The 20,936-nt window shown below is 43.8% G+C and overlaps 1 protein-coding gene across 10 annotated transcripts in view; it reads left to right on the forward strand.

The window, feature by feature from the left end:
- The window catches only part of LOC130437255 (ryanodine receptor 3), a 95,533-nt gene extending 80,905 nt beyond the window's left edge, over positions 1 to 14,628 (forward strand). For 6 of the 10 annotated variants that reach the window (XM_056768514.1, XM_056768515.1, XM_056768517.1 and 3 more), the window contains 29 exons: positions 299 to 408; positions 516 to 567; positions 647 to 700; positions 913 to 1,012; positions 1,093 to 1,172; positions 1,263 to 1,339; positions 1,434 to 1,507; positions 2,205 to 2,222; positions 3,495 to 3,575; positions 4,860 to 4,948; positions 5,101 to 5,229; positions 5,479 to 5,583; positions 6,638 to 6,719; positions 7,353 to 8,668; positions 8,741 to 8,796; positions 8,875 to 9,049; positions 9,146 to 9,232; positions 9,987 to 10,181; positions 10,380 to 10,510; positions 10,592 to 10,634; positions 10,749 to 10,876; positions 11,042 to 11,102; positions 11,172 to 11,318; positions 11,474 to 11,608; positions 11,823 to 11,979; positions 12,063 to 12,127; positions 12,202 to 12,302; positions 12,457 to 12,508; positions 13,818 to 14,628. In XM_056768514.1, coding sequence (XP_056624492.1) covers positions 299 to 408; positions 516 to 567; positions 647 to 700; positions 913 to 1,012; positions 1,093 to 1,172; positions 1,263 to 1,339; positions 1,434 to 1,507; positions 2,205 to 2,222; positions 3,495 to 3,575; positions 4,860 to 4,948; positions 5,101 to 5,229; positions 5,479 to 5,583; positions 6,638 to 6,719; positions 7,353 to 8,668; positions 8,741 to 8,796; positions 8,875 to 9,049; positions 9,146 to 9,232; positions 9,987 to 10,181; positions 10,380 to 10,510; positions 10,592 to 10,634; positions 10,749 to 10,876; positions 11,042 to 11,102; positions 11,172 to 11,318; positions 11,474 to 11,608; positions 11,823 to 11,979; positions 12,063 to 12,127; positions 12,202 to 12,302; positions 12,457 to 12,508; positions 13,818 to 13,913 — 3,996 coding nt within the window. In that variant the 3' untranslated portion in view covers positions 13,914 to 14,628. The remainder of the gene's footprint in view (positions 1 to 298; positions 409 to 515; positions 568 to 646; positions 701 to 912; positions 1,013 to 1,092; positions 1,173 to 1,262; positions 1,340 to 1,433; positions 1,508 to 2,204; positions 2,223 to 3,494; positions 3,576 to 4,859; positions 4,949 to 5,100; positions 5,230 to 5,478; positions 5,584 to 6,637; positions 6,720 to 7,352; positions 8,669 to 8,740; positions 8,797 to 8,874; positions 9,050 to 9,145; positions 9,233 to 9,986; positions 10,182 to 10,379; positions 10,511 to 10,591; positions 10,635 to 10,748; positions 10,877 to 11,041; positions 11,103 to 11,171; positions 11,319 to 11,473; positions 11,609 to 11,822; positions 11,980 to 12,062; positions 12,128 to 12,201; positions 12,303 to 12,456; positions 12,509 to 13,817) is intronic. The other 4 variants (XM_056768518.1, XM_056768521.1, XM_056768524.1 and 1 more) reach the window with 2 other exon arrangements.
- The last annotated feature ends 6,308 nt before the right edge of the window (positions 14,629 to 20,936 follow it).

Consider the following 20,936-nt stretch of genomic DNA (forward strand, 5'->3'; position numbering starts at 1 on the left):
GTTGTGTTTCCGTGTTGTGAGGAAAAGCTTCCTGCATGATAATAAACTCTTGCATGTTTAGCATGCTTCAGATTCTAAACTATTTCAGTTGAGCAAACCTTAACGTTTTGGCCGGTTGTGTATGTGAGCATGTTGTGCAGCGTCTTTTTTCAGTAAGCAAAAGTATCATTCAAAAGAGACTTTCAGCTGTTTTTGTAGTATGACTACAGTTTATTTTCATGAAAGTCAAAACAAACTACTCATTGTGTACACTGCTGACGTGATGTGTGCGTGTGTGTGTGTGTGTGTGTGTGTGTAGAAGACACAACCGAAGACAGACGAGGAGGAAGATGAGATCAGAGAGACACAACCAGATCCTCTTCATCAACTCATACTGCACTTCAGTCATAATGCACTGACAGAACGCAGGTGAACACACAAACACACACACACACCTGTTAAACTGAACAGCGTTATGTTTGATGATGATGTTTTAATGATCTTCATCATGAGGGTGATGTTCTCTGACATTTCAGTTCTGTGGAGGATGATCAGCTGTACGTGGCTTACGCAGACATGATGGCGAAGGTGAACAATTCACACCCATGTGTGTTTTATGTTATAACATGTTTTTGTTGTGTGACATCAGTGCTCTCATCTTCATCAGAGCTGTGCTGAGAATGAGGAAGATGATGATGAAGAGAAAGAGAAATCATTTGAGGTGAGCAAAGAGTAATTTACAGATTTTATTTGGTGGACATGCAGACGTTTCTGACCTGTATGTGTATTTGTGTGTTTGTTTATGCGTGTGTGTATGCATGTGTATTTTTTTTTTTTTTGCTTTTCTGTGTATGCGTGTGTGTTTTTGTGTCCGTGTGTGCATTTGTGTGTGTGTGTTTGTGTGTGTGTGTGTATGCGTGTTTGTGTGATCAGGAGAAGGAGATGGAGAAGCAGAAGACTCTCTATCAACAGGCTCGACTTCATGACAGAGGAGCAGCAGAAATGGTGCTACAGATGATCAGTTCTAGTAAAGGTAAACACACAAACATAAACACGCACACAAACATACACGCGCACAATGACACAATGGTTTGTGTTGTGTGTGGTATTCAGGGCGTTTGGGTCGGATGGTCACGTTCACACTGAAACTGGGCATCTCTATTCTGAACGGAGGAAACGTGTTAGTTCAGCAGGTGAGTGATGATGTCACTGCTCACCGTCATCACATCAGTATCAGCTTGATGTTGGTGTTTATGTCAATGATGATGTCATTTACTGCACAGAAAATGCTGGACTATCTGAAGGAGAAACGAGATGTGGGATTTTTCAAGAGTTTGTCTGGACTCATGCAGTCATGCAGGTGCTCAACACAACAAAATCTGATCCTGTGTGAAAATAGTACTTGTCTGTTTATTGCAGTAAGTGTTTTATTCATGTCTTGTGTGGTTTTGTAGTGTTCTGGATCTGAACGCATTCGAGCGTCAGAACAAAGCTGAAGGTTTGGGGATGGTCACTGAAGAAGGTTGCAGTGAGTTTCACTCTGATGTTGTAATGCCGATGGTCATTTTAAAGGGATATTTCAAAGGCAAAACAAAATTTCCCCATGTTTCCCCATGTTTGACATTCTTCTTGAAAAATAATGCAGATGGAGTTTTACGTTTTTACTATCATTTTACGTCCAAACGCTATAATCGTAGTGAATGGCTCCAAAAAGTGCATCCATCCATCAAAGAACGGCTCTGTGGTCTCATCCAAGGTCTTCTGAAGTGAATTTTTGCGTGTGTTTAAGAGGAATATCCATATTGAAGCGCTATTAACATTAATGTCTAGCTCTCGAGTGAACCAGAGGCTTGTTTTGCCTCTGAAATATCGCTTTAAGTTTTAGGAAAAACTTTGAGGTGCATGTTTTAAATGTTTATTTAAAATGATTTTATTATTTAAGATTTTCGATTTCCCATTATTTTGTAGATTTTTCTTTAGCGGCTTGAAGGTGCATCTTTGATTTTGTTTCATATTAAATCTTTAAGATTTAAAAAGCTGCTTATAAGACTTGTGTACATGTGAAGTTTGTGTTGGAGCGCTCATTCATCATTGGTCAGTTTAGTGTCATGTGATTCAGGCATACGTGAAACGCTGTGTTTGATATCTCTGTTTCTGCAAGTTTCCTTGACTTATGTCCGCTGTGTTTCTATGTTTATTTCTTATTGTTTTGTCATCGGTGGCAGTCAACATGAGAGAACGGGGTAAATACACGGTTTACACCCTTATCTGTGTGACATCACTGCTTCTGTCTCTCTGTCCTCCCTCCCTCTCTCTCTCTCTCTATCCTCCCTCCCTCTCTCTCTCTCTCTGTCCTCCCTCCCCCTCTCTCTCTCTCTCTCTCTCTCTATCTCTTCCTCTCTCTCTCTCTCTCTCTCTCTCTCTGTCCTCTCTATCTCTTCCTCTCTCTCTCTCTCTCTCTCTCTCTCTGTCCTCCCTCCCTCTCTCTCTCTCTCTCTGTCCTCCCTCCCTCTCTCTCTCTCTCTGTCCTCCCTCCCTCTCTCTCTCTCTCTGTCCTCCCTCTCTCTCTCTCTCTCTGTCCTCTCTATCTCTTCCTCTCTCTCTCTCTCTCTCTCTCTCTCTCTCTGTCCTCCCTCCCTCTCTCTCTCTCTCTGTCCTCCCTCCCTCTCTCTCTCTCTCTGTCCTCCCTCCCTCTCTCTCTCTCTCTGTCCTCCCTCCCCCTCTCTCTCTCTCTCTCTCTCTCTCTCTGTCCTCTCTATCTCTTCCTCTCTCTCTCTCTCTCTCTCTCTCTCTCTCTCTCTCTCTCTCTGTCCTCCCTCCCTCTCTCTCTCTCTCTGTCCTCCCTCCCTCTCTCTCTCTCTCTGTCCTCCCTCCCCCTCTCTCTCTCTCTCTCTCTCTCTGTCCTCTCTATCTCTTCCTCTCTCTCTCTCTCTCTCTCTCTCTCTCTCTCTCTCTCTCTGTCCTCCCTCCCTCTCTCTCTCTCTCTGTCCTCCCTCCCTCTCTCTCTCTCTCTGTCCTCCCTCCCCCTCTCTCTCTCTCTCTCTCTCTATCTCTTCCTCTCTCTCTCTCTCTCTCTCTCTCTCTCTCCGTCCTCCCTCTCTTTCTCTCTCTCTCTCTCTCTCTCTCTCCGTCCTCCCTCTCTTTCTCTCTCTCTCTCTCTCTCTCTCTCTCTCTCTCTGTCCTCTCTATCTCTTCCTCTCTCTCACTCTCTCTCTCTCTCTCTCTCTCTCCGTCCTCCCTCTCTTTCTCTCTCTCTCTCTCTCTCTCTCTCTCTCTCTGTCTCTCCCCTGTTAAACATATTAATATTTTATGTTGATAAGAAATAAATATTTTATTTGAAATGTTCATAGTATCAGTCAAGCGCTATTTAAACGGAGCAAATTCTGCCCACATGAATCTGCCCAGCCTGTGTTTTTCTGCTGGAATGAGTAGACTTCACTTTATAATGTCGTTTCTGAGAAATCCACATTACTCTGTCCTGACGAATGGTGATTTTTTTTCTTCCGTCTCTGAAGGTTCGAAAGTTCTTCAGAATGATGAGTTTACCAAAGATCTTTTCAGGTTTCTGCAGCTGTTGTGTGAAGGACATAATAACGGTAAGAGCGACACACTCGAAACCAACAAACTTGAAACGACACAACAAACAAACACATGACAGAGTCAAAGCGGGGTTGGACAAACCTTTTGAATATTCAGTTTCAAATGAGCACACTTATATTAAATATACAGGACAGTATATATGAAGAGTTGGGTTCCAAAATGAGATCAAAAATTATGATTTTTATTGTGTTTCTATCCCGTTCAAATTATCTCATTTTGGAACCAAACTCTTCATATATATACATATTAGGGGTGTAACGGTACGTGTATTTGTACTAAGCCATCATGGGGAAAATTCCAAATGAAGTCATCATTCCAATGCCCTACTCCCTTCAGAGGGTAGAGCCCTTTGAGTTTAGACATTTGGAATGCACTTAGCAAAGGAAGCGACGTCATTTCCTCATTATCTATCCTCGTTATGTTTTATATATATATATATATAAGTGTTTATACATTATACAGCAAATTTTAAAAACTAAAAAAAATATATAATATATGTTTATTCTTTTATTCATTTTAATTAATTGAATGATATCAAATGAATTACATGATGTGGTGATATATATATCTAATTAATCGCAAATCACACATCACATTTGGGGCCAAAATATAATTTAAAGCCGTTATAAGACAATACAGAAAGTAGCTGAAGATGTTCAGAATATTATATTTGTATATAATTATAGACCAAAATAGTTTGATTACCAAACATCTTATTTTTTCCCAAAGAAATGGTAATTCAGGTTTAAAATGAAATGAGGGTAAGTAAATGTAAATAAACAGATTTTTTTTTGAAAACTACCAATTTATTAGTATTGTAATTATTTTGTTATGTTGTTATAATACTGTTTAAATTCTTTGAAGAATCAAAGACTGCCATTAGGTGGCAGTAAATGTCATTAATTCCCTGAATTTGTTTGAAAAGCAGTAAATGACTCTTTATAAATGAGCCACTGATTAATTGATCTTCAATTAGAAACAAAACAAGGTTTTTATGTAATATTTTTGTTAAAAATTAAGAAAACGGACAATGCTTATAAAATATATCTTAATATTAATGGGATTGGGAAAGGACCATGAGGCGAGACTCAAGCATGGGGCACCTGGAGCACAACAGCGTCATATGTCAGAGCACTACAAACAAATATAAGAGCAGATGTGTAATATTCACTCTTGAAATAAAACACTTTCTGGTATTAAAATCTGAGTAAAACATTTGGATGAAAGTGTCATGATAGGGCAAAAAGCATTTTGATCTACGGAGGTGTTTTGTGTTTCAGATTTTCAGAACTTCCTCAGAACACAAACAGGAAACACGACCACAGTTAATATCATCATAAGCACTGTGGACTATCTGCTCAGACTGCAGGTGAAAACACACACACACACACATAAAGAGTCTCTTTAACATGGTATAAAGAAATATTTGATCAGTAAACAGTAATGAAGTCACTTCTGTTTGTGTGATGTTGTGTTGTGTTGTGTTGTGTTGTGTTGTGTGATGTTGTGTTGTGTTGACAGGAATCCATCAGTGATTTTTACTGGTATTACTCTGGTAAAGACGTCATGGATAAAGCGGGGCAGCGTAATTTCTCCAAAGCTCTTGCCGTAGCAAAACAGATCTTCAATTCACTCACTGAATACATCCAGGTATAACACACACACACACACACACTCACACACACACACTCACACAAATGCACAAACTACAGATGTCACAGTTTTATATGCGTACTTAACATTACAACACATGATTAAAAAATCCTTAACTTTTTTTAACTTGTCTCTCTCTCTCCCTCCCTCTCTCCCTCCCTCTCTCTCTCTCTCTCTCTCTCCCCCCTCCCTCTCTCTCTCTCTCTCTCTCCCCTCCCTCTCTCTCTCTCTCTCTCTCTCTCTCAGGGTCCGTGTATTGGGAATCAGCAGAGTTTGGCTCACAGCAGACTCTGGGATGCTGTTGTTGGATTTCTTCATGTTTTTGCTAACATGCAAATGAAGCTGTCACAGGTCAGAAATCTCACGGCACATGTACAGTGAGCAGGGTGGCCCATGAAAAGTCTTAAAAGGTCTTAAATAAAGTTTTCCTCACATAATGCCTTCAAAACAAAAACAAGGCTGTGCGAGGAGAATACCTTTCCTAACGGCATTAATCCAACGCGACGTTCAAACAAGAAGAACATGCTCATATGTTATTGATTCGGCATTTCATTTTGTTTTTATTGATGAATATTAAACTAAACCCGTCAAGATGACTCGGAGCACTTACAGATAGACTTGGTTTTCTCAGACTGGGTCACATACATTTTTTTAAAAACCTCTTAATATATCTAAAAATATTTAAGTATTCTGAAAAACAGTTTTCCCTTTTCATTTTGTGCAAATATAAAGCAATATTTTTCTTTTGAATTTGGGTGAAATTCTGTCAGTCAGTGTATATGAAATAAAAATGTTTCAGAATGTGTATGTCCAGCGCAGGTTTGGTCTTATATTTCAGATAAAGTTGCATTAAAATGGCCTTAAATAGTCTTAAATTTCACTTGCTTATTATATCTCTAAACACCCTGAGTGAGAATCTGAAGCTATTAAAATACATCTAAACATGTATGCGTTTTTAAGATAAAGCCATTGCCATAATTACAATGAATTTTTAAATACATTTGAGCATTATTTCTCAGTTTATTTCTCCACATCAACTGGATTAAGAAGCGTTGCCGTTACGGTCACAGTTGCTTAAAATATGTTTGAAACATCCCAACTGTCATCGGTTCAGTTCACAGGAAACGCTTTAAATAAAAAAATACAAATACTGTAGAAGAACCACACATGGTAACATGGTAATACCATGATGCTTTTATTCATAAGTGATGCAAACACAAGATGTCTCTGTGATCACATGACCTACGTGAACATCAGTCAGCTCGTGTTGAAGAGTCCTGTGCTTTAATGGATCAGGTTTGGTTTGAACAGTTGGATTGAGCTGATGAAAGCTGCTCTCAGAGCTTCAGACCTTTAATCTTCCTCTCAGCAGGATTCCTCATCTTCATCATTGTTTCTCTGTCAGGACTCCAGTCAGATCGAGCTGTTGAAGGAGCTGTTGGATCTACAGAAGGATATGATTGTCATGATGTTGTCACTTCTGGAAGGTTCAAACTTCATTAAGAACATTACTAAATGTGCATCAGCTGATGATGAGATTGCACTGCCATATCCTCAAATCAATATTTCATACAAAAATGATTTACTTTGTGTGGGAGCTCCAAAATACTCAAACATCCATTATTAAATGATTTCAAAGAACACTAATCAAGCAATAAAATTACTGCGGTATACTTTATAGTGTTTACCATAGTAAACTCTAATAAATTAATTACTTAGTTAAATGCTGAAGTATACTGCATTATTACATTGGACAAGTAGACAAGTATTGTTACAAGTAGATGTTAACTAAGTGCAATATTTATTATAAATACTACCATATACTTAAATTTACTACAGTGTACTATAGTAACAGTATTTGCGATAGTTGATCAATTCACTGTAGTTATTATTACACTATACTGTAGTACACATTAAAGTGTGATAATTACAACAGTACTTTACAGCATACTACAATTTACTTCAGGTTGCTATAGTAAATGTTAAAGGATACTGCAGTAGTTACTACAATTTTTAAGTTACTATACTTAATAATTCAGAATATTATAGTACATGTTAGCATAGTGCAGTCATTATTAAAAGTATACATCTTGAAATACTGTTGATTTGTTCTCTCTCAGGTAATGTTGTGAACGGGACTATCGGTAAACAGATGGTGGACACTCTCGTGGAATCCTCCAGCAACGTGGAGATGATCCTGAAGTTCTTCGACATGTTCCTCAAGCTGAAAGATTTGACCACCTCCGACAGCTTCAAAGAGCACGACCCCGACCGCAAAGGAGTCATCTCCAAGAAAGAGTTTCAGAAGTCCATGGAAAGCCAGAAGCAGTACTCGCAATCCGAGATCGATTTCCTGCTGTCCTGCGCCGAGGCCGACGAGAACGACATGTTCAACTACGAGGAGTTTGTTGAACGCTTCCATGAACCGGCCAAGGACATCGGTTTCAACATGGCGGTCCTGCTCACCAACCTATCAGAGCACATGCCCCACGACGCCCGTCTCGCCACCTTCCTGAACCTGGCTGAAAGCGTCCTGAACTACTTTGAGCCCTTCCTGGGCCGCATCGAAATCATAGGTGGAGCTAAGAGAATCGAGAGGGTTTACTTCGAGATCAGCGAGTCCAGCAGAACTCAGTGGGAAAAACCGCAGGTCAAGGAGTCCAAGCGACAGTTCATCTTCGATGTCGTCAACGAGGGCGGAGAATCCGAGAAGATGGAGCTGTTCGTCAACTTCTGCGAGGACACCATTTTCGAGATGCAGCTGGCGTCTCTGATCTCCGAGCCGGACGCGGCGGAGAGGCCGGAGGAGGACGACAATGACGACGCACTGAGCGTGACCGAGAACCAAGAGGAGGAGGAAGACAACGCGGCGTTGGAGTCGTCCTCGGCGTTCACTCTGGCCTGCGTCTCCACAAGGAAAAGTCTGTCGAACCTCAGACGGATGCTGTCGCTGAAAAGCATTAGAAGACAGTACCGAAAGCTGAGGAAGATGAGCGTGAAGGAGATGATACGAGGCTTCTTCTGCTTCTTCTGGACGATCTTCGTTGGCACGTTCCGCTTCCTCTACAATCTCCTGTGGGGTTTCTTTCACATCCTCTGGTCCACCCTGTTCGGCGGAGGTCTGGTGGAAGGAGCCAAGAACATGAAGGTGACGGATATTCTGGGGAACATGCCCGATCCCACGCAGTTCGGGATCCATGGCGACGTTCTGGAGATGGAGAAGCTTGAATACTGTGACGCGTCTGAGGCATCCGAGCTGGGGTGCCAGTCGGTCGGTGAGCGGGCGGAGATGGACCTGATGTCAGAACTGATGAACGTTCAGCCCAGGAGAGAGGGAGGCAAACACGGGATGGAGCCGGGACTGGGAGACGTGTCTGAGGTGGTCGGGGTGGACGCTCCTTCTTTGGCCAGCGCTGTTCACCAGAAGAAAGCTCAGGTCAATGTCAACCTGACAGCTCAAATCAAATTCAGCCGTTGTTCATTGTTGAAAGGTTATTGTTGTTTGCAGGAAGCTGCGATGAACGCTGCAGAGTCTGAAGCCAAATGGGAGTCCGAGAAGGCCGAGTGAGTGTTCTTCTGATGATTTTCTTGTGCTCGTTTGTCAAGTCTTGTGCTGTAACTGTGTTGTGTTTATGTGGTCAGTGTTGAAGACAAAGAGAAGACATATCAGGGCAGGAGAGATGAACCTGTGTCGGGGCCAGCGGCATATAAAGAGAGGAAGCCTGTGAAGAACAGAGGTGGACTGAAGAAAGAAACGCCTGACGCTTGCATGGCTTCGTTTTTAGCCGGTCTGGACGTCTATCAGACTAAAATGCTGGTGAGTGCTGATGCTGTATGTGTTCAGAACAAGGTGTTTTACGTGTTTAAAAATGTACAGAAATGTAATGTAAGATGTGTTTGTGTGTGTCTGTAGAATTATCTGGCTAGAAACTTTTACAACCTGCGTTTTCTGGCACTGTTTGTGGCTTTTGCCATCAACTTCATTCTGCTCTTCTACAAGGTGACGCAACATTACATCTGCACTTCACACTTATTCATTCTTCTACACTCTTATCCAAACACTGCAGTGTGTTCAGTGTGTGACTGTGTGTGTTTCTGTCTGTGTTCGTGTGTTTGTGTCTGTGTGCATGTGCATGTGCATCTCTGTGTTCGTACATATGTGTGTGTTTGTGTCCCTGTGTGTGTCTGTTTCCCTATGTGTGTGTTTGTGTCTGTGTGCGGGTGTTTTTGTGTCTATGTGTGTGTGTGTCTGTGTTTGTGTCCCTGTATGTGTGTTTGTGACTGTGTGCATGTGTGTTTGGGTCTGTGTGCATTTCTGTGTGTGCCTGTGTGTCTCTTTGTGTGTGCTTGTGTTGCCCTGTTTGCGTGTGTGTGGGTTTTTTTCTCTGTGTGTGTGTTTGTCTCTGTGTGTGTTTGTATTCCTGTGTGTGTTTGTATCCCTGTGTATGTTTGTGTCTGTGTGCGTGTGTGCCTGTGTGTTTCCACCTGTGTGTGTGTATGTTTGTGTTTATGTCTGTGCGTGTGTTTGTTTACACGTCTGTGCATGAGTGGGTGTGTGTGTAACTGTATTTGTGCATCTGTGTGTGGGTTTGTATTTCTGTGCCTGTACATGTATGTATGTGTGTGTATTTCTTTGTGAGTATGTGTGTGTTCTTTTTTGTGTTGTTACCAAACATATCTCCACAGAAAGATGCACCTATATTGTACAGTCGTTGTTTCTATGGAAAGTGTTTTGTGTGTGTGTGTGTGTGTAGGTGACAGGCGAGGACTCTGATGATTTGGATCCGTGGGTTCGGCGTGGTGGTGCTGGTGCTGGTGATGATGATGGTGTTGTGGAGTATTTTGTTCTTCAGGAGAGCAGTGGTTATATGGCCCCGACTCTCCGCTTCCTCGCCGTCATGCACACGCTCATCTCCTCTCTCTGTGTGCTGGGATATTATTATCTGAAGGTATTCACCTGACCAGCACAACACAACACAAATCTAATTAACACGATAATTGAATGCATGTAAATATTCCCATAATAAATCCTCTCAAAGATATAAAAGTAAGTGTATACAAACACACAAATGCATTATATAAGTTATACTATAGAGTACAAAACAATTAATTAATTAATTTAATTGGGTAATTTTCATGCTTTTCAGGTTCCGCTGGTGGTCTTCAAGCGTGAGAAGGAGATTGCACGTAAACTGGAGTTTGATGGGCTGTACATCACTGAGCAGCCGTCAGATGATGATATAAAAGGACAGTGGGACAGACTCGTCATCAACACACCGTGAGTCTGAAGAATTGAAATAAAACGTCTTTCGTGTCTAAAGAAAATACATTTCTGTGCTGATCTTTCTCTGTTTTACAGATCTTTCCCCAACAACTACTGGGACAAATTTGTGAAACGCAAGGCAAGTGAGAATCTTACCGACACTAAATAACAAACGTGTTTGAGGTGGTAAAAAAGAACGTGCGAGGCGCTGTTGTGAAGTGTCTTGTTTGATGCCGTTGTGTGACTCCTGCAGGTGATAAACAAGTACGGAGATCTGTACGGTGCCGAGCGGATCGCAGAACTGCTGGGTTTGGATAAAAGCGCTCTGGATTTTAATCCCACCGAAGACGCCGTTATGAAAGACGCCTCGCTGCTGTCCTGGTCCGAAAATCACTCATTCAGTAACACAATGAATCAGCTTTTCCTCAGATTTGTGTTTCATCTTTCAGCTGTTTTAATCTGACTGTTGCTTAAAAGACTCGTGCATGTTTCTGCCTGTTCAGTTGTTCCATATCAAAGATGCATTTTCATATCTTGTTTGTTCAGGTTAAGCTCCATCGACACCAAGTATCACGTGTGGAAGTTGGGCGTAGTCTTCACAGATAACGTAAGTGTTCTATGTATGAACAGCATATGTCCGGTGACCTCCCGTGACCTCTTGTTTTTTCTCCTCCAGTCTTTCTTGTATCTGGTCTGGTACACCACGATGTCTGTACTGGGACATTATAATAACTTCTTCTTCGCCGCTCATCTGTTGGACATCGCCATGGGCTTCAAAACCCTGCGGACCATCCTGTCATCGGTCACACACAACGGCAAACAGGTTCATCAAACACAATCACGTTTTCTGATTCAGGAGTTGTGCTCTGAGATTCTTTCATTGTAGATTTAAGATTTTACAGTCTGGCCCACAACACTGAATCCACGTGAAAATCATTTAGAAATAAAGCAATGACATGTCTGTCTTCTGATCTTTAGTTGGTGTTGACGGTCGGTCTGCTGGCTGTGGTTGTCTATCTCTACACCGTCGTGGCTTTCAACTTTTTCCGCAAGTTCTACAACAAGAGTTCAGACGAGGACGAGCCCGACATGAAGTGTGATGACATGATGACTGTGAGTGATGATAATTGAATAATTCTATATTATACACTATATTACAATACATCATTTTGTACTTTATCCATCTTACTTTTCTTTTATTGCACACATTGTTTGAGATACAAACGTCTCTTTGTCTCACCAGTGAAGCACTCCTAAATTGGAAAACAGAAGAGGAGAGATGTGGTCACTCGCTGACCCTAAAGGTGTCTCTTTCTCTCTCTTTCAGTGTTACCTGTTTCACATGTACGTTGGCGTCCGTGCTGGTGGAGGTATTGGAGATGAAATCGAGGACCCCGCGGGTGACCCGTATGAACTCTACCGCATTCTTTTTGACATCACCTTTTTCTTCTTTGTGATTGTTATCCTGCTGGCTATCATACAAGGTACAGCGTCACACCGTTAGAATCATCCATGTTCCTCCAGCGTGTGTATCATCGTCTCAACTGTGCTGTTTGTGTGGATGCAGGTTTGATCATCGATGCGTTCGGAGAGTTGAGAGATCAGCAGGAACAGGTCAAAGAAGACATGGAGGTACGGGAGGTCTTCTGTACGCTTTACAGTATGGCGGTACACGTCACTTAAGAGTCGCTTTACTCTCTTCACAGACTAAATGTTTCATCTGTGGAATCGGGAACGAGTATTTCGACACGACGCCGCATGGCTTTGAGACTCACACGCTGCAGGAGCACAATCTTGCCAACTACCTGTAAGTACTGTGACGATAAGAGTCTGTGATGACATCAGAGTGTTGATTTTGTTTTGTGCCCCTTTTGCTTAAACTCTATGTCGCTTGCTAAGAACGACTCGTTCTTGTGATGTGAAGATTTTTCAACTTTGAATTTTTATCTCTGATCTTGCAGATTTTTCTTGATGTACCTGATAAACAAGGACGAGACCGAACACACCGGACAGGTACGATGTCCCGTAATCACAGATGAGATATCTTTCATTTCTCAATTATTTCTCAGAGACACATTAATGAGATTTAATAGAGAGCAAACATAAACGTGCGTCTCATCTGCGTCTCAGAGATTTTCAAATGTGTCTGTAGAGAAGAGATGTCAACAATGAGTCACACCGAGTCAATTTGTCTCGTCTGCGATCAAAAGTCAATATTATTGAAGATCTCAATATCAACTCAAACGTTTCTCATCAAATTTCCTCAAAGCCAGATTATTTTTCCCCTACAAATTTACTTTAATTTTACACCTCCAGACTCTTCATGTGTTTCGCAAGTGTTATTAAGATAAAAACGATTGATAATTTATTTTTTTCGTAAACTGAAATAAAATTCCATTCCATTCCATTTTCTACCGCTTATCCGAACTACCTCGGGTCACGGGGAAATAAAATTAAAAACAACTAAAATGATACTAAACTAACGACAGTTGTTTAAAAAAAAACTAAACTAAAATAATAATTATCAAAAATAAATAATTTCCAAATGTGGCTTATTCTGGCTTGACTGTAGCAGCAGCTGTTCTATACTAGTGTTAAGGTCATTTGCGTGAAGAAGAAGACAGTAGGATGCCTGCCTAGTCGAAGACGATAGAGCACCACTTTGGATAATTTCGGGTTTTCGACTGAATCTGGATGAAGAAGACACATTATTGAAGGCTGGTGGAAAACGGGAGTGCCCTGTTTGGGACTATCTCGAGTTTTCGTCTGAAACTGAAAAAGCACATGTAGCCTATTGTCTTGGTGCAAGATAAGATTTGTGGGGCTGAAATATGGGGGAAAAAATCCAGACAAACCTTAAAGTAAATTTGCAATCGAATCACCGTGTGGAGTACAAAAACTTCATGAACAATGATTCGGAAATGAGGAGTAATAAAAAACGATGACGTCAGATCGTGCTTTCAAAGATCCGGGGGTTCGGCCAAACAACAACTAGCTTACATTAAATCTTTCATTTGGAAATTGGTCTCTTGTCACTCTGTTGCACTACAATTACTAAAACTGAAACTAAAATATATAAATACTAAATAGAAAATTGTTTACATAATAAAATCTAAATTAAACTAAAAATTCAAGAATAAAACTAACTAAAACTAAACTGAAATTTGTAGAAAATTTGAAAACAATATTAAAATAATAACTAATTTTAAAATAACCTTGGTTTCACCAATTACACTCATGCTTGTTTTTGTTTGTACTTCTCCTTTAATGAGAAACATCTGAGACTAAACGATAAAACAAACGACTCTTTCTGTGTCCGCAGGAGTCGTACGTATGGAAGATGTATCAGGAGAGATGTTGGGATTTCTTTCCCGCCGGTGATTGTTTCCGTAAGCAGTATGAAGATCAGCTGGGCTAGACCAGATCCAGAAACGATCCGTCCAACCTTATCTTCGACAGAACTCGTTTCCTAACCATGACACAACAGCACACGTCGGACCGAACTTACCTCGAAATAAAACGACAGCCGTGCCAATCTAGTGGAACCTCCTTCGCTTCTCTCCGGACATTTTCTTTCGTTCGTTTTCGGTGAGAAAAACAAACTCAAACGACTCGTTGCCTTCTTTGACCCATTGCACAACGTCTCTCGCGTGGAACTCTCGGACGCGTGGGGTTATCGAGCGACTTCTCAGCCGTATATGCACAAGAAAAACTTCTTCGGTATTTGGAGAGCATGATGCCAAAAGAGCCGGATCGGATGATATTTATTTCAGATTTTCTTTCAACTGCCTGCTGATGTGAGTTTATAACGGGGTTGGTTGGTCTTGCTGTGATTTTCCTAATAAAAACCTTCTCAAAGTGCCTTACGTCCATAACATCTGAGCTATGCAAGATCTGCTGTTCCTCTCCGATGTCGTGCCGCGGTAAACGTGTCTGGTTTCGTGACCTCTGGACCGGTGTTTGAACGGGAGATTTGTAGCGTCGGCTGGGGTTTGTGGGTTGTTGTTGTCGTTCCGTCATGTGGTTTTAATGACACAGAAGGTGAGATGCTGTCGTTTGCCTGTTGGTGCTGTATCTAGTAGCTTTGCTGAATTGTGCATTTCTTTTGAAGGACGAATAAAGAAATCGTTGCAATAATACACTCCTGTTGAACAAGTCTTCATTTTTACATCACTACATATGTTTTACATTTGAATCTGAGATTTTACAATATTCTATATTCTTCAAATCTAATCATATCTTCATAATTTTCCTCAGACATGGTTGGTGCTATTCATGAACTTTGAGTCTTCTCTTAATGTTCACAAATCCCGTCCACTTCACACACAGATGCTTTTCTTTAATTGAATCTAAACACACCTCTGGCTTCTTGTGACCTTTAAGTGTTGGTCAGAAATAAAGAAATAATCATGCGATTCTCTTCCACGCGTCTGTAAATCAAGGATGGAAGTGTGTGCCCTGAGAGAAGGCTTTGAAGACAGTTGTCCATCAATGTGTGTGTTTGGACGAGAGTGATCTTGAACTCAATTTATGAAAATAATAGAAGCCATTGTGGCCGGTCTGCTGTATTTTAAAGTTGTTGTCTCATGTTTTGACTAAGCCGCTTATTTTCTTCTGCAGATCCATGAGGTTTCTCTTCCCTCTACATCAGTACTGTGTAATGTGTTTACTGGGGCTTAATGAAGATTTAAATGTCTGTCACTTCTAACCTGAAGGTTTGATCAGACTTAAATAAAATCATCAATTGATCAAGATTACGGCCATTTATAGCTTTAATTGTCATGTAATTGTGGGCAGAGAGTCTGTGTAATCGTGTAACACTGTGAGAGCTGCAGTGAGACCTAAAGGAGAGTCAAATACCTGCAGTGAGAGGTCAGAGTTAAATATCAGAGAGCTGCAGTGTGAAATCACTGAGAGATAAATGCAATGAGTCTGCAATGAGACATCAGAGAGCAACAGTGCAAGTCAGAGAGTTGCAGTGAGACATAGGCGATAATCAGTGAAGTGAGACATCAGCGAGAGTCAAGGAGCTACAGTGAGACATCAGCGAGAGTCAGAGAGCTACAGTGAGACATCAGCGAGAGTAAGAGAGCTGCAGTGAGACATCAGCAAAATAATTGAGAGTGAGAAATATGCAGTGAGAATAAAAAGGGGGCAGTGAGACATCAGCGTGAGTCGGAGTCTGCAATGAGATATCAGAGAGCAACAGCGAGAGTCAGAGAGCTGCAGTGAGACATCAGCTAGAGTCAAAGAGCTGCAGTGAGACATCAGCGAGAGTCAAAGAGCTGCAGTGAGACATCAGCTAGAGTCAGAGAGCTGCAGTGAGACATCAGCTAGAGTCAGAGAGCTGCAGTGAGACATCAGCGAGAGTCAGAGAGCTGCAGTGAGACATCAGTGAGAGTCAGAGAGCTGCAGTGAGACATCAGCTAGAGTCAGAGAGCTGCAGTGAGACATCAGCTAGAGTCAAAGAGCTGCAGTGAGACATCAGCGAGAGTCAGAGAGCTGCAGTGAGACATCAGCTAGAGTCAGAGAGCTGCAGTGAGACATCAGCTAGAGTCAGAGAGCTGCAGTGAGACATCAGCGAGAGTCAGAGAGCTGCAGTGAGACATCAGCTAGAGTCGGAGAGCTGCAGGGAGACATCAGCTAGAGTCAGAGAGCTGCAGTGAGACATCAGCTAGAGTCAGAGAGCTGCAGTGAGACATCAGCTAGAGTCAGAGAGCTGCAGTGAGACATCCGTGAGAGTCTGAACATTTCATTGAGATGTCAGTGAGAATAAGAGGGTTGCAGTGAGACATCAGCGAGAGTCAGAGAGCTGCAGTGAGACATCAGTGAGAGTCAGAACATTTCATTGAGATGTCAGTGAGAATAAGAGGGTTGCAGTGAGACATCAGCTAGAATCAAAGAGCTGCAGTGGACATCAGCGAGAGTCAAAGAGCTGCAGGGAGACATCAGCGAGAGTCATCAGCGAGAGTCAGAGAGCTGCAGTGAGACATCAGCGAGAGTCAAAGAGCTGCAGTGACACATCAGCTAGAGTCAAAGAGCTGCAGTGAGACATCAGCTAGAGTCAAAGAGCTGCAGTGAGACATCAGCTAGAGTCAAAGAGCTGCAGTGAGACATCAGCTAGAGTCAGAGAGCTGCACTGAGACATCAGCGAGAGTCAAAGAGCTGCAGTGAGACATCAGCGAGAGTCGGAGAGCTGCAGAGAGACATCAGCTAGAGTCAGAGAGCTGCAGTGAGACATCAGCTAGAGTCAGAGAGCTGCAGTGAGACATCAGCGAGAGTCAGAGAGCTGCAGTGAGACATCAGTGAGAGTCAGAGAGCTGCAGTGAGACATCAGCTAGAGTCAGAGAGCTGCAGTGAGACATCAGCTAGAGTCAAAGAGCTGCAGTGAGACATCAGCGAGAGTCAGAGAGCTGCAGTGAGACATCAGCTAGAGTCAGAGAGCTGCAGTGAGACATCAGCTAGAGTCAGAGAGCTGCAGTGAGACATCAGCGAGAGTCAGAGAGCTGCAGTGAGACATCAGCTAGAGTCGGAGAGCTGCAGGGAGACATCAGCTAGAGTCAGAGAGCTGCAGTGAGACATCAGCTAGAGTCAGAGAGCTGCAGTGAGACATCAGCTAGAGTCAGAGAGCTGCAGTGAGACATCCGTGAGAGTCTGAACATTTCATTGAGATGTCAGTGAGAATAAGAGGGTTGCAGTGAGACATCAGCGAGAGTCAGAGAGCTGCAGTGAGACATCAGTGAGAGTCAGAACATTTCATTGAGATGTCAGTGAGAATAAGAGGGTTGCAGTGAGACATCAGCTAGAATCAAAGAGCTGCAGTGGACATCAGCGAGAGTCAAAGAGCTGCAGGGAGACATCAGCGAGAGTCATCAGCGAGAGTCAGAGAGCTGCAGTGAGACATCAGCGAGAGTCAAAGAGCTGCAGTGACACATCAGCTAGAGTCAAAGAGCTGCAGTGAGACATCAGCTAGAGTCAAAGAGCTGCAGTGAGACATCAGCTAGAGTCAAAGAGCTGCAGTGAGACATCAGCTAGAGTCAGAGAGCTGCACTGAGACATCAGCGAGAGTCAAAGAGCTGCAGTGAGACATCAGCGAGAGTCGGAGAGCTGCAGAGAGACATCAGCTAGAGTCAGAGAGCTGCAGTGAGACATCAGCTAGAGTCAGAGAGCTGCACTGAGACATCAGCGAGAGTCAAAGAGCTGCAGGGAGACATCAGCGAGAGTCAAAGAGCTGCAGTGAGACATCAGCTAGAGTCAAAGAGCTGCAGTGAGACATCAGCTAGAGTCAAAGAGCTGCAGTGAGACATCAGCTAGAGTCAGAGAGCTGCACTGAGACATCAGCGAGAGTCAAAGAGCTGCAGTGAGACATCAGCGAGAGTCGGAGAGCTGCAGAGAGACATCAGCTAGAGTCAGAGAGCTGCAGTGAGACATCAGCTAGAGTCAGAGAGCTGCACTGAGACATCAGCGAGAGTCAAAGAGCTGCAGGGAGACATCAGCGAGAGTCAAAGAGCTGCAGTGAGACATCAGCTAGAGTCAAAGAGCTGCAGTGAGACATCAGCGAGAGTCAGAGAGCTGCAGTGAGACATCAGCGAGAGTCAAAGAGCTGCAGTGAGACATCAGCGAGGGTCAGAGAGCTGCACTGAGACATCAGCGAGAGTCAGAGAGCTGCACTGAGACATCAGCGAGAGTCAGAGAGCTGCAGTGAGACATCAGCGAGAGTCAAAGAGCTGCAGTGAGACATCAGCGAGGGTCAGAGAGCTGCACTGAGACATCAGCGAGAGTCAGAGAGCTGCACTGAGACATCAGCGAGAGTCAAAGAGCTGCAGGGAGACATTAGCGAGAGTCAAAGAGCTGCAGTGAGACATCAGCGAGAGTCAGAGAGCTGCAGTGAGACATCCGTGAGAGTCTGAACATTTCATTGAGATGTCAGTGAGAGTCAGAGAGCTGCACTGAGACATCAGCGAGAGTCAAAGAGCTGCAGGGAGACATCAGCGAGAGTCAGAGAGCTGCAGTGAGACATCAGCGAGAGTCAAAGAGCTGCAGTGAGACATCAGCGAGGGTCAGAGAGCTGCACTGAGACATCAGCGAGAGTCAGAGAGCTGCACTGAGACATCAGCGAGAGTCAAAGAGCTGCAGAGCTGCAGAGCTGCAGTGAGACATCAGCTAGAGTCAGAGAGCTGCAGTGAGACATCAGCGAGAGTCAGAGAGCTGCAGTGAGACATCAGCTAGAGTCAGAGAGCTGCAGTGAGACATCAGCTAGAGTCAGAGAGCTGCAGTGAGACATCCGTGAGAGTCTGAACATTTCATTGAGATGTCAGTGAGAATAAGAGGGTTGCAGTGAGACATCAGCGAGAGTCAGAGAGCTGCAGTGAGACATCAGTGAGAGTCAGAACATTTCATTGAGATGTCAGTGAGAATAAGAGGGTTGCAGTGAGACATCAGCTAGAATCAAAGAGCTGCAGTGGACATCAGCGAGAGTCAAAGAGCTGCAGGGAGACATCAGCGAGAGTCATCAGCGAGAGTCAGAGACCTGCAGTGAGACATCAGCGAGAGTCAAAGAGCTGCAGTGACACATCAGCTAGAGTCAAAGAGCTGCAGTGAGACATCAGCTAGAGTCAAAGAGCTGCAGTGAGACATCAGCTAGAGTCAAAGAGCTGCAGTGAGACATCAGCTAGAGTCAGAGAGCTGCACTGAGACATCAGCGAGAGTCAAAGAGCTGCAGTGAGACATCAGCGAGAGTCGGAGAGCTGCAGAGAGACATCAGCTAGAGTCAGAGAGCTGCAGTGAGACATCAGCTAGACTCAGAGAGCTGCACTGAGACATCAGCGAGAGTCAAAGAGCTGCAGGGAGACATCAGCGAGAGTCAAAGAGCTGCAGTGAGACATCAGCTAGAGTCAAAGAGCTGCAGTGAGACATCAGCTAGAGTCAAAGAGCTGCAGTGAGACATCAGCTAGAGTCAGAGAGCTGCACTGAGACATCAGCGAGAGTCAAAGAGCTGCAGTGAGACATCAGCGAGAGTCGGAGAGCTGCAGAGAGACATCAGCTAGAGTCAGAGAGCTGCAGTGAGACATCAGTGAGAGTCAGAACATTTCATTGAGATGTCAGTGAGAATAAGAGGGTTGCAGTGAGACATCAGCTAGAATCAAAGAGCTGCAGTGGACATCAGCGAGAGTCAAAGAGCTGCAGGGAGACATCAGCGAGAGTCATCAGCGAGAGTCAGAGAGCTGCAGTGAGACATCAGCGAGAGTCAAAGAGCTGCAGTGACACATCAGCTAGAGTCAAAGAGCTGCAGTGAGACATCAGCTAGAGTCAAAGAGCTGCAGTGAGACATCAGCTAGAGTCAAAGAGCTGCAGTGAGACATCAGCTAGAGTCAGAGAGCTGCACTGAGACATCAGCGAGAGTCAAAGAGCTGCAGTGAGACATCAGCGAGAGTCGGAGAGCTGCAGAGAGACATCAGCTAGAGTCAGAGAGCTGCAGTGAGACATCAGCTAGAGTCAGAGAGCTGCACTGAGACATCAGCGAGAGTCAAAGAGCTGCAGGGAGACATCAGCGAGAGTCAAAGAGCTGCAGTGAGACATCAGCTAGAGTCAAAGAGCTGCAGTGAGACATCAGCTAGAGTCAAAGAGCTGCAGTGAGACATCAGCTAGAGTCAGAGAGCTGCACTGAGACATCAGCGAGAGTCAAAGAGCTGCAGTGAGACATCAGCGAGAGTCGGAGAGCTGCAGAGAGACATCAGCTAGAGTCAGAGAGCTGCAGTGAGACATCAGCTAGAGTCAGAGAGCTGCACTGAGACATCAGCGAGAGTCAAAGAGCTGCAGGGAGACATCAGCGAGAGTCAAAGAGCTGCAGTGAGACATCAGCTAGAGTCAAAGAGCTGCAGTGAGACATCAGCGAGAGTCAGAGAGCTGCAGTGATACATCAGCGAGAGTCAAAGAGCTGCAGTGAGACATCAGCGAGGGTCAGAGAGCTGCACTGAGACATCAGCGAGAGTCAGAGAGCTGCACTGAGACATCAGCGAGAGTCAGAGAGCTGCAGTGAGACATCAGCGAGAGTCAAAGAGCTGCAGTGAGACATCAGCGAGGGTCAGAGAGCTGCACTGAGACATCAGCGAGAGTCAGAGAGCTGCACTGAGACATCAGCGAGAGTCAAAGAGCTGCAGGGAGACATTAGCGAGAGTCAAAGAGCTGCAGTGAGACATCAGCGAGAGTCAGAGAGCTGCAGTGAGACATCCGTGAGAGTCTGAACATTTCATTGAGATGTCAGTGAGAGTCAGAGAGCTGCACTGGGACATCAGCGAGAGTCAAAGAGCTGCAGGGAGACATCAGCGAGAGTCAGAGAGCTGCAGTGAGACATCAGCGAGAGTCAGAGAGCTGCAGTGAGACATCAGCGAGAGTCAAAGAGCTGCAGTGAGACATCAGCGAGGGTCAGAGAGCTGCACTG

Source organism: Triplophysa dalaica, chromosome 15 (genome assembly GCF_015846415.1).
Source record: "Triplophysa dalaica isolate WHDGS20190420 chromosome 15, ASM1584641v1, whole genome shotgun sequence".
NCBI lineage: Eukaryota > Metazoa > Chordata > Actinopteri > Cypriniformes > Nemacheilidae > Triplophysa > Triplophysa dalaica.